This window comes from Labrus bergylta, chromosome 13 (assembly GCF_963930695.1).
Source record: "Labrus bergylta chromosome 13, fLabBer1.1, whole genome shotgun sequence".
Taxonomy (NCBI): domain Eukaryota; kingdom Metazoa; phylum Chordata; class Actinopteri; order Labriformes; family Labridae; genus Labrus; species Labrus bergylta.
The window spans coordinates 28,147,082-28,159,610 of NC_089207.1; the positions used below are offsets into that span (position 1 = coordinate 28,147,082).

General features: G+C 39.2%; 1 protein-coding gene across 1 annotated transcript; it reads right to left on the reverse strand.

Annotated features, from left to right (window-relative positions):
• Positions 1-641: 641 nt before the first annotated feature.
• LOC109984398 (lysosomal cholesterol signaling protein-like) lies at positions 642-10,999 on the reverse strand. The gene is made up of 13 exons (XM_029277464.2): positions 10,574-10,999; positions 9,409-9,808; positions 8,650-8,818; positions 8,394-8,549; positions 7,154-7,237; positions 6,949-7,069; positions 6,763-6,847; positions 4,599-4,689; positions 4,313-4,502; positions 3,074-3,204; positions 2,801-2,896; positions 2,649-2,713; positions 642-2,501 (listed from the first exon to the last, which is right to left on the reverse strand). Exons 1-13 carry the CDS (start codon positions 10,923-10,925, stop codon positions 2,123-2,125), a joined length of 2,319 nt encoding a protein of 772 aa, XP_029133297.1. The 5' UTR covers positions 10,926-10,999; the 3' UTR covers positions 642-2,122.
• Between the last annotated feature and the right edge of the window lie 1,530 nt (positions 11,000-12,529).

Below are 12,529 nucleotides of genomic sequence, written 5' to 3' on the forward strand. Positions count from 1 at the left end.
AACAGATTTTTCTTTTTATCATTGTTGGATGGATTACTCATCTGAAGGTTTTTGCAATGTACTAGACTGCAGAGTTCTGGGTGATTGGTAGGGAATAAGAATGCTTGGTTGCCAGATATTTGAAATAAAATAAATAATATACATTAACAATATGCACTCTGTAAGTGAATGTTCAACATTGGGATGTTTTACAGTAATTAAATACAAAATAAAAGTCTGTCTCTTACCACTAGATGGCAATATAATGCAGAGAAAAAAACGTTCGTGTGAGACAAATAGAATCAAGTCATTATTTTGTTCTCATGTTTTACTCCCCTTGTGGCCTCCAGGGGCGTCTCGTGATTGTTTGTATCTTCAACCTCCCTGTTGACTTTTTGATATTGTATAAAACTTACCATGGATAGAGAGTTGCTGCGTATTTGTGATCAATCAACATAAGACCTGTAAGGGTTATGAGATGACTACAAAAAGCAGGAAAATAATTGACAAAACAATCTTGGCTCAGCGAGCCTTTAGAAAAGATTGTGCTCATATACCATATAACCTCATATGATATAAGCATCTTTATTAAAAGCACTAATAATATTTTTTGAAGTATACTGACGTGCAGCTTTCAAGGTCAAAAATAAAAAAATAACATGCCCATTTACAATACGTTCTTTAATGTGAATTATTAGATAATATTACATGACAAACAATAATGAAAACATATAGACTTAATATTTAGTTTGTATCAAACAAAGAAAACGGTTCACAATTTGACTTTGATAAACTTTGGGAGGTCAAAAGGTAGGTCTGAGAATGTTAGGTCCATAAAGTCTGTCCCCCAGGGGAAGATCCAGACCAGATCGGGTTTATCTAAGGGCCACGATTTATGCAGGTTTGGCATCACACACAAACACAAATTAATTTATTTACCCTTTCTAATCATTTCTTATCTTTTCCACTTTTACTACTCAAACATTAAAGTACCACAGTGGTAGAGTTGGTCGTCTCTCAAACAGGTCAGGGGTTCAATCCCCAGCCTGTAGTCCGATATGTCCTTAATCCCAAATTAAGCTGCTTCATTGGCGGCGTGTGAATGTGTTATGGATTAGTTAAAACTGATGGACACTTTGAATAGCAGCCTCTGCCATCATTGTGTGAGAGGGTAGGTGTGATCTGCAGTTAAAAAATCACTTTACCATATTCCTGTTTTTTAACTTTAAAAATAACACAAGATTTAAATCATCTAAACTGAATTCTTTAAAGACTCAAAAAGAAAATGTGTGTCCAAAGCACCACATTTCAGGTACTAACACAAGAAAATATGAGGTTAAAACTCAAGGAAAGCAGCCCATTGCAACACAGCCTAAAAAGTATATTTTAACACAAGTTCTGCCTCTGATAATGCAAATATCCAATCGTACTTTAACCATGATACCCACAAATAGCAAACTAATTACACTGCCACAAAGGAGAGCTGTTCGTGTCTCAAATACTTAATCTCCCTAATGATACAATTTGGCTCCCTAGTTGGAGTCCACCTTTAGAGTTTACACAGTACAACACAATACCCGTACTGTTCACCCTTTAGAAAATCACATTAAAAGATTAAGCGGCATTTTTAGTTGTTGTTTCAAAGACCAACTGTTACACAAGTGAACAGCTTCTGCCACCATTTCAGTGTCAACTTCAATGTAGACCATGTTGTTTGTGTCGCTCAGTAAGAGAGCATAGAGGGATAACTGCTCTCCACATTTTCTTCTCAGCAGCCATATCAGAAACTGAGATCGAGTGATGTATTATACATTACAGCAAAGGCCTGCTGTATGAAAGATTTATGAAAGATAAAAGTACTGTGAGGAGGTTATCAGTATTTAATTCTCATTTCTTACTTTTCATGAGATTCATCATATCGTCACATCTTTTTTTTAACAGTCAGTATTGTAATAGATATAACACCTATAACCTATTATCAGAACACATTCAAACAAATCACACACATTTGTTTTTAATGCATGTTGATTTAAAAGTCAAAAACTATTCTTTCAAAATATAGTTTCAGAACAAAAGTGATTTTTTTTAGTTGCTAATTAAACATTCATTGTCAAACGTCTCTTGCCAACTTTTTAAAGATATATTATCTTTTCAACCTCTTTTTCCTCTTGACGTTGATCCCCTGTGGTTTTGCTTCACTTGATCCACTGGGCCTTGGATCCTCCTTTGTTGTCTGTGTATCAGGTACAGTGGAGAGGTAATGGATGATCACCTTTTTCTCTTCTTGTACAAATTCTACTGTTGAAGCCGCCTGTTGTGCTTTTTCCTCTTTTTTATGCTCTGGGTCTTTTTTTTCTGAGCCATCGCTGATCAGATTCTGTATGTTTAGAGGGCTTTCCTCTGACTTTCTCCCCATTGCATCCTTACAAGTCCTCCTCTTCTTGAAGGCCATATTAGCCCATCTCCTCTTAGGGGCCATGATAGGGCCCCTGATTTTGATATCGAAGTCTTTTTTTCCAAACCTTTTAATAGTGGACACAACATGCTTGTAAGTCTTCAGTGTAATATACCCAGAGTATAAATCCAGTGTTACATACCGTTTGTTGTGTGTATAAACAACTTACAACATGCTTTACATTTTGACAAAGTTTAAATAAATGTATTATTACCTTTTGCAAAATAGAAGTATCAACAAGTGCTTGTCCAGACCGAACACAGCAAAAGAGAGAAAACCCTGGCAACAGAAAACACATCATGACACTATATGATTATTAATCATGGCAATCTTTGTTATTTATGTAATCTCTATTTTATCACCAACCTGTCCATAGTTGGCCACAGCACAGAAGAACTGCAGCTCCAAGTAGAGTCGCCCAGGGACGCGATAAAAGAGCAACCACAAGCAGCTGGAGAAGTTCTGACAAAACGATAAATAAGAAAGATTTAATGTTTGAAACATGAAAAAATAACTTTGTTGATATTGTCGACGGATGCTTTCTGCAGAACCAGTAATTTGAGCCGCTTATGACGAGTTTTTCTGCAGGCTTGTGATAAATATAATAATGCAGACTTTAAAAAGTGGTGGTTTACTCACAGCAAGCAAGATGACAGTCAGGAGCAGACACAAGAGCTCATGACGGGAAACTTGTCTGTCTGCAACCTGTTGGAGTCCATCCACATGAACAAGCAGGTGGTCTGTGGATGTGCATGTTTTCTCAAACTCACCTGTAGGCGGCAGCAGAGCAGGAGTTTAAAACATCTTACCTATTCAAAGCTCCTGTAAGCTGATGATGCAACAGGTTGACATTAATGCTGATACCTTTTGATGAACTGTAAATCAAACGAACCATCAGGGAAGAGATTGATTACTTCTATATTGTTATTATTAATAACTGAAACTGCTTCTGGGGGATAGGAGTTAAACAACCAGTCCATACCGTAAAACCAAATCTCTTTAGACATTTTCCATGTTAAAGGCTGTATATGCAATTTTTTGATCCAGCAGATGTCACCCTTGAGCACCAGCATGAAACCAAAACAACTCACAGTGCATTGTTGTGTTAGCATGCTAATGCTAGCGATCTTTACTATGCTCGTATCTTCACACTACATGTAAATTTACCTGAAATGAGCGTGATCTAGAAACACAGTTAAGCAGTGAGTACAGTATGTTATTCTTCTTTTCTCTAGTCACTCAATTAAACAACTTTTATACACGAGGGGAGGAGTCAGCCGGCCGTCCCAACGATGTAAACAAACTGAAGATAGGACTCTGAAAACTCTGAAAACATCACAGACAGTGGGACTCGGGTGTTACACCCATTGTAGACAGTCATGACTCACAGAGTTATTTTCAGAGGATATACTTGATTTCTATTAAATTTAAGTGTGAAAAATCACATATAAAGACTTAAAAGCTTCTCAATGAGTGATACAGTTGACTGTCGAAAGACAGCTGGATGAGATTTTTGTTAAGAAAAAAAAATTACATTCACATGTCCAGGACAAAACCGGCAAAAACATCAGAGGCACCATTTGATAATTGCAGTTTTTTAACAATATGTGAAATTAGAATTATCTGTGAGAGGATGAACATCAGATAAAAGTTGTATTTCCTATGTGACAGTTTGCTTTGGACACACTTCGAGTGACTAAGAGTTTACTTTGGATTAGTGAAGCCTTTTTCACCAATATACCTTTGCTAAAATCAGTGACCTCCTGTCTCAAAAAATGTTAAATCCATGTATTAGCTCTGGACTGGATTATTACAATGCCATAATATCAGGCTGTTTTATAAGTCTCTTAGCCCAATAAATCTCCAAAAGAGGCGTACCTCCATTAAGCTCGACTGATGGGTTGACAGGGTCAAACTTCGTCTGGATTTCTTCAGTCACAGGAGCCACGACAGAGTTTCCGTCTCTGGTCTGGTCTGTGGTCTGGGTCCTGCTTCCTCTGCTGAGACACATAAGACAACCCCCTCCCAGCAGTAAACTGAGGGCAGCTACAACAGAGGTGCAGATTATCTGTTAAAGAAAAGACACACGTGTTGACTATTAAATAATTCACTCTCTTCTTAAACATCTTCATCTTAAAACTTGAGAATGATTTCCTCCAATTACCTGTGGTTTGCCATAAATGAACGATGAGTCAATCATGTCTGATACTTTTTCTCCAGAAAAGAGCAACACAGCTGTCACCACGGCTGGAACCCTGTCAATAAAAAGATAATGATACATCCATGTATTGATGTTTGAATAAGGTTACCCGTGTATAACTATATTGAAGTTGTCTTTCAGACATTTGCTTGGTATCTCAAATAGTGGTACACCTTTCTGCACAGGTCATCAGAAGGCCAATACCATTACTCCAGCTCCACCGGCTAGCATTCTCAATTGTTTTTAAAACTAGTGTGTTCACTGTGTCTGCCTGTGACCCCAACCTTCCTATCAGGGCAGATATCTTAGGATAGGATAGTACTTTATTGATCCCCAGAGGGGAAATTTGGTCGTTGCAGCAGCACATACAAGTAAGGTCAAAATACAAAATACACATTAAACAGAAAAGATTAGATAAGATGAATAAAAATAGGGGGTATATACAAGTACAGAATGAATGAATGATGAAGTAAACAGCAGGGAACTGAGACAGTATGTGCAGAGAATGTTGGAGGATGTTTTGGATGCACTGGCTCTTTCTGCCCTTCATCCTGTGGATCAGGTGTATTCATGAGTGCTCTCACTCACAGCGGTGACATTCATAAGTTTTCAGTTTACCCTCACTGTCGTTAGTTTGCCATGTGTGTGCTATGGCCTTTCCTTTCTTTCATGCTAATGAATCCTTCTTTAGTGGGTCTCCTTCTTGACCTAACTGCCTCTACACAGAAACTCAAATTGAACTAAGTGCATGCCTTACACGTTCACGTGGACAAAACAAAAGGTTTTAATCAAACAGATCAGCGGCTTTTGAAAATGGCAAGAAAAAAAATATTGGCAGCCTTTTGAAAAACAACTGCTTTCTATAATTCTACAATTCATTTTTCCAAACACTTTTGTCCAAAGAGTAAGCAAGGATCAAGACAGGAGGAAAAAAAACAGATCAGACACAGGGGCTGACAGGCAGTGCACTTGGTGTGTAGTTTCTTTTTTATCACTATCTACAACAACAACAACAGCTGCCATTTGATATTATCATCACAAGTATTCTAAATCGATTTCATTGAATTCATCAGTTGCATTAGTTGCAGTTGATGAGTCGTAAAAAATATTAGATGCAATGCAAACAGTTGCAACATTGTGGCTCCCAAAAAATATAACTTTTTTAAATTTAATTTAATGCTGTGTTTTTTAAATGGGTTTAAAAAATGTAGGTATATTGTTGGCACCACAGTGTGAGTCCTTTTGTACTGCATCTAGGTGTTGATGTAAAAGCTGGGTCTTGAGCTTTTCTTAAAGATGGAAAGGGAATCTGCAGATCGAAAGGGGGTGTGGAAATTTATTCCACCACCGCGGGACTAAAGAGGAGAACAGTTAACAGCTAGTCACTAGGGGCCTTGTAAAGGTGGAACCAGGCGCCTTTCAGTGGCAGAGCGTAGTGGGCTGTAGTGTACTGTACACTTGGATGTTAGTGAGTTCAGATAGGCATGAACCCTGTGGCAGTAGTGTTGCAGTAGTCAGTGTGTGATATAACATGAGCCAGTACGACGAGCTTTGTATTGAGCTCTGACAGGAAGGGTCTGATCTTCCTCATGTTGTACACTGCACAAATCATTGTGACCGAGCAATTGAGGCCATGTGAACCTAAAAGTTTAGCTGATCGCCAATCATCACACAGGCAAGACAAGCTGGACATTGATCTTCAACTGCACAGAGGTACTGGCTGGGATGTCAAGGAGATAGGTTGAGTTGAGCCGAAGGTGGCGTTCTTTCATCCATTTAGAGATGTCGGCAAGGTGTGACAAACTCTAAAATCCTTTTGAAGGATCTGATGATGCTGAATCCTACCCTTTGTAGAGAAATGTTGTAGCTCCTAATGATGAGGTCATCATGACTTTGCGTAATGGTATTGGTCTTCTGAAGACAATGCACAGGGACTAACTCCATAGTGACATACCCTACTCAAGTTTTCAGAGGACTGAGTTTACCTTTGGACCTAAAACTCTGGGTTATACTTGCTCATGTGCTGAAGTATCCTATCATGTGAACTGTACTATACTCTGGTTTTGAATCAACTACTAGAGATGATCTTAGCTAGCTTGAAATTATTTCTATTTTTTAAGTGACTCACCCCCAGCCTGCAAGGACTAACACGCCTGGTGAAACTTTCAGATCCCCATACTTCTTAACGAGCACAAGAGAGAGGGCTATTATAGCTGAAAAGTCAAAATGAGCAACCACACTTTAGAATGCAAAGCTCTCAAATAAAACACAAATTAATTCACTTGAATGTATTTTTACACACATCACAGCATACCTGGCCACACATAGGTGCTGTAGAGTGAGGTACAGAGTAATGTGAAGGTCAGGACCTGCCCGACAAAGTCTGTCCCTTCAACCACGTAGCTCCACAGGATCATCCCAATGCAAGTTATAAACTAGAGGCAACATTATGATGGGCATTTAATGAAAACAAGTTGCAGCAATACTGTCAATTTAGAGAGTCTGTGCCAGAGTCTTACCTGTGCCACGAAAAGGTTGACTGTCAATATATGAGGTAGTCTTTTAATTTTCTTACTCAAAAAAATAACAGTAAATGTCCACACCTGTCAGAAAAACAAATACAAAATCAATTAAAAAATGTCCAATATTTAAAAAAACAAACATTTATTAATAACAATTGAAGCAAGCAATACCACAGACTAATGACTTATGAAACATGTGTCACCTTTCACTCAAGTTTGCTTGCTTTCATAGCATCAAGTTTCACCTTGCTACATTAGTTGAGAAATCTTTGTATTTTCAGATGAAGGGTTATTAAAGTGATACTTTACCCTTTGAAACATGACTCTGTATTGACATTGGGTCATATATGTAGTAGAAATGTGAAATACATTTTGAAGTTGGTGCCTTCTTGGCCGAGAAAAAGGCAGAAAGTGTCTTTTTGGCTCATGTTGATGAAAGACACCAAATCCCAGAATGCACAGCACCGCAGGCCACTCCCACTAAGGTCCTCTAGTTCAGAATCATAAATAGTTTATTAATCCCAGAGGGAAATTCGATCGTTACAGTTTCTCCAAAATATACAGTATAGCAGTAGAAATATAGTAATAAAAACTTTTACAGACATATTTAATACAACAAATACGGCCGTTTCCTCAACTAATTCTGGAGATTTCTTCCAGAATTGATCTTGGAAATTCATGTCAGAAAACAGACTCTATGTCTGTGTCCACAGGCAAACAGTGAGAGCACCGACACTACCAGTCCGCCCCCGCCCCAGCTCGAGCCAGCCCCGGCTCCTCGTCCTCACCGCCGCCGACAGACAGGCCTTATTTCTCGGCTGCTGATCTGGCAGCGGCCGGCGGCGGCAATATAGCAATGTAGCCGCTAGACAGTTGCTGCCGACAGGCCGGTCTTGTGTCGCCACACACCAGCCAAAACACAAGACCGGCCTGTCGGCAGCAGCCGTCTCGCCGCTATATTTGTATATTTTTGTCGTTATCAGCTTTCTCCATAGAGCCTGTTAGCATAGCTTCCAAGCAATATGGCGGACGTTAAGTTTTGATTCTGGGCGTGAGTTCCCACCCACTGATCTGTGATTTTTTTTTTACTAAAAGCACTAAGTAGTTGCAGACTTCACTCTGACCTCAATTTTACATACAGAGAACAGAAGGAGAACAAAAACATTTATTAAAGATAAATCTACAAAAATCGTATTTATAGTACCGCATGTCACGAGGACATGAAGTCGCATCTCACCAGTAAAAACAAGCTCAGTATGCTCATGTGAAAGGTAACACTCTGAAGTGAAACCATCACACGCTGTGCATCCATTCGATGGATCGACAGCAACCAGGCAGACACGTACATTATTGGAGCTGAGAGAAAAGTGCAGATCACCATCCCAGAGGTGACCTGAAAGACAGCAGAGTGATATGATACCATGGAGGGAGTTCAAGGGGGGACAATGGTACTGTATGGATCAAGAGCAGAAAGAGGCTAATAAAGAACTCACAACTTCAACCTCTACATTGTAATAGACAGCATAGATAGCCACACTTGGTGCGGAGGGTAACACTCCATAAATAAAGGCGTAATTGGAGAGGCTTGAGTGGTTCAATGCACTGGTGTTGTCTTGGTCCAACAGATCCACCATGTTCTTGCAGATCAGGGGCATTAGCAACCTGAAAGTCACAAATAAAAGATTTGGTGGGTGAGGGTAAAGTTAGTAACAAGTGCTAATATGCATGGGCGGTTCTAGGCAGGGGCCAACAGTGCCCCCCTGTGGCCACCCCTCCAAAAGGAAGAGCCCCCCTAATAACACACACAGTATTTGACTCAACAACCAGACTCACAATCTAGTATTAAATACTGAAACAAATATAAATCATGATATTTAATGTTGTGGTATTTAATGATGTGTGCTATTATTTGGCATAATATATATTTTTAAAGCTTTGTCTATTTTTGACCTGGGTTTAATGTTCCCCTCTGACAAAACAACTGGCCCCAGATTGGCCCCGTCAGTAAAAGTGGTCTAGAACCGCCACTGCTAATATGCTTTGCATTAATACACATCACCCTTAAGTTTCAAGGGGTTGTGGTCTGAAAAGGACCTAAATCAGCCAAACCAACAAAACAACATCTAGCTTATCTAGCTGAGTTTATTCTCTCATTAAACACGTTTTTTCATGCAGGAGTGGTTAGCTAATAACACTGAGAAATCTCTTCTAGAAAAATAATATTCATGTGCAGTAAAAGGTATATTACTCACAGTTTGGCTGTAAGGAGTAATATCAGTGTCACAAATGTGGAACGGGTGAGTTTCCTTAACTGACCCACCATGGACAGACCGAGGTAGAAGAGAGCTGCTCCCCCAAAAGAGTCAGCCAAGCAATCCACAAATTCAGTCATGAATGCAGGAATGCTGTGTTGAAGAATAAGGTGGGCAATGAGGCCGATGATAACCATGAATACTATGGGGTTCTTCAGAACCTGTAATAATACATGTCCCACAATCAAAAATTTGCTCTGCTGGTGGTTGTCCTGATTCCTCCATTTCTGGATCTCACAGAAGGCAAAGCCAATGGGATTTAGAATCATCAGGGACACAGGTGCAACCAGGTAGATGTACTGGAGGTATTGTGGGTTGGTTCTCTTGTACAAGGCCTCAACTGTGGACAAAGATGAAAAGATGGCTCAGTGACCTCCAAAGCCTATTTAGCAACTGACTTGTTGCAGCACAAATGCACCTATAGCAGGGATGGGCAACTTTGGTCACATCAGCAAGGGCCACATTCATTTAATTCTCACTGCCAGGGGGCCAAATTGTAGTATACAAAAACAATTACAGTCAATTATGTCTCAAATTTAACTCAACATATACCAGTGATCAAATATTATTATGGACATATTTCTGGTTTTCATGGTTTCATGGCAGATTTTGTCATGTTTTTCTTCATGTTTCAAATTAATTGATATGTAAAAATTGACCTGAGGGCCACTTTGAGGGTTGATGGGGGCCGCATGTGGCCTCCGGGCCACCAGTTGCCCACCAGTTGCCCACCCCTGACCTAACTCAAAAACGTTATCATCTGAGATGTGCTGTATAAAAAGTAGAAAAGATACCATGCTGAAATGCTGCTCAAATAAAAACCCATTTAATTTTATTTTGCTTTACCCACTTTCATGTGTAGAACAATTGCACCCAATCCCGGGTCTTAGTGTAACTCAAGGGGATTATGAGCTAATAGCTTGTAACAACCTGTAACAGAATAATGCTTGGTAACAATAGTTTTATCCCCTTAAATATTGACAATTAGAACACCCTGTATTTTAACATCAGGTAATGAGCATAATAGGATCAGAGCGGAGTTTTTTGTTTCTGCAAATCCTCTTGTGTAAGAACAAAATAATAGGTTAATAGGTATTATACTCACCTATGGGATATCCCAGAGCAAAATCATTGCTTTGGGTGGCAAATATTGAGAAAATCCCAGCTTTGTTGAAGCGATTGTCAGGACTTGCAACCACCAACGTGAGGACACACACAAGGAAAAACACACACACTTTGGCGATGAGGATGCTCCATAGGAATGGCCAGATGACATTACCAAAGTCTAACAGGACCATGTTCTTGAACAGCAGTGCTGGGAGGGCGAATTTGGACACAAAATGTCCTAATCCTTTGGCCTGGGTGGATGTGATGATGTTTGCCCTCCCTGCGATGTATCCACATAATATTATCCCAAAGCACTCCAAGAGAGCCGGACAAAGCTTGTCAGAGGACATGGTGCCTGAAGAAGGTCCTCCTGTTCGTATAAAGTGGAGGTTGATGTTAGCAGGCTGTTGTCATGCCTGCTGTGCTTTCATGCTGTGGGATAAAATCACAGAAGTGAGCCCTTTGAAAAACGGTCAGCTGAAAAGATTCACCTGCAGCGTACACTTCTTCACTTATCAAAGTAATAAGAATTAAATCTTTAAGATATTAAATAACTTGTTTCCTCTATAGCCCAAATATAACTTGGTTGCAGTTCAGTTTTGTAAATGTTACTTACCCCTGAATGTTATGAGCCCTCTCTTGTACCATGTAGCCAGTTAAGCTTCAGCAGTCTGCAAAGAGTGGCTCAAAACCTTTCAGTTCGGGTCAGCGCTCTCTGCTTTATCCAGGTCATCTTGAGAGAAAGTTCAATAATAGAAATAATTTTCCAATTTATTCTGCTGGGGAAAAACCCAAGTGAGACAGCGTCAGTAGTCCTGAGTGGACAGCTACCGGCAGGGCCGCCCAGAGGGGCTCTCGTGGGCGTAGTGGGCTGGAAAATGCATTAATATGAATTAATCAGATTAAGGAGCAGCTTAGCCTATTCACTGGATCTTTTAGGGGACCGGTCATTTCTCTTGGTGGGTCTGGTTTTCAGAAACACTGAAGAAAAAGGTTGTTGTTATGGGAACCATCAACATATTTCGACCTCTGGTAAACCATAACTATGAGATAAAAAAACAATAAAATAATGAGGTAAAAGCCATGTTCTTGAATTTAGTTATCAATGTTTCCTGTTTTATTTTGTAGTTTTTCCCTCGTGTATCATGTCTAATGTTTCTTCCTGCCTCTGTGTGTTTCCCTCCAGTTTTGATGGTCCTGATTATCTTCACCTGTGTCACTAGTCTCACCTGTACAGAAGAGGATTAGGGCCACTGAAAAAAAACACATTTTGGTTCTGAAAAATCAGAACCAACATTTTTTCCATACACCTGTGTCTGATTACCCCAGTGTCTCCTTCCTTTCTGTGTCACTACTAGGCTAGGCTCTACATACCTGTAGTATGTTTCCTCGTGGCTCCTTGTCATTTCTCCTTTTGAACTTTTGATTTTGTAATTATTTTTATTGTAAAGAAAGCATTTTTATTTTTTTTAACTTTGGTTTTATGAAATACTTTGTTATTTGCAGTTTGGTCCAGTCATTTCTATTTGGCCTATTCATACATGACAAGTATGACCTTCATCTCATATTTTGACAATCTTTTAATATCTATGACAATTTATCTCAAAACTCAAAACTGATATTTAATCACATGATTATGAATTTCTATGTCATAATTGTGTCTTGTCTGAGGAAATATGACTTTTTTTCTTGAATCTATGACTTATTATTTTGTAAATAAGTTTTTTCTATGACTCTCAGAATCAGTTGTATTGGCCAATTTTGAGTCTTGTCACTTTCTTTAACATCAGATTTGGTTCATTAAAAAAGCTGAGAGCTATTAGTGCAAAGGCACAATATTTGCATTGCTATTTGAAAGCCCAAATAGAGGGTTAAAAGAAAAATATACCTCAAAGTATTCTACAGTGGTAAACACTCACAAGAAAAAGATGTGAGGCCATGTGTAAATGCTACA

Coding starts and splice junctions, on each gene's coding strand:
- LOC109984398 (XM_029277464.2), bottom strand. CDS start 10,925: ATGTCCTCTGACAAGCTTTGTCCGGCTCTCTTGGAGTGCTTTGGGATA. Junction 4,690..6,762: donor TTAGTCCTTGCAGGCTGGGG/GTGAGTCACTTA, acceptor TTTTATTGACAG/GGTTCCAGCCGTGGTGACAG. Junction 2,502..2,648: donor ATACTTCTATTTTGCAAAAG/GTAATAATACAT, acceptor CACTATTAAAAG/GTTTGGAAAAAAAGACTTCG.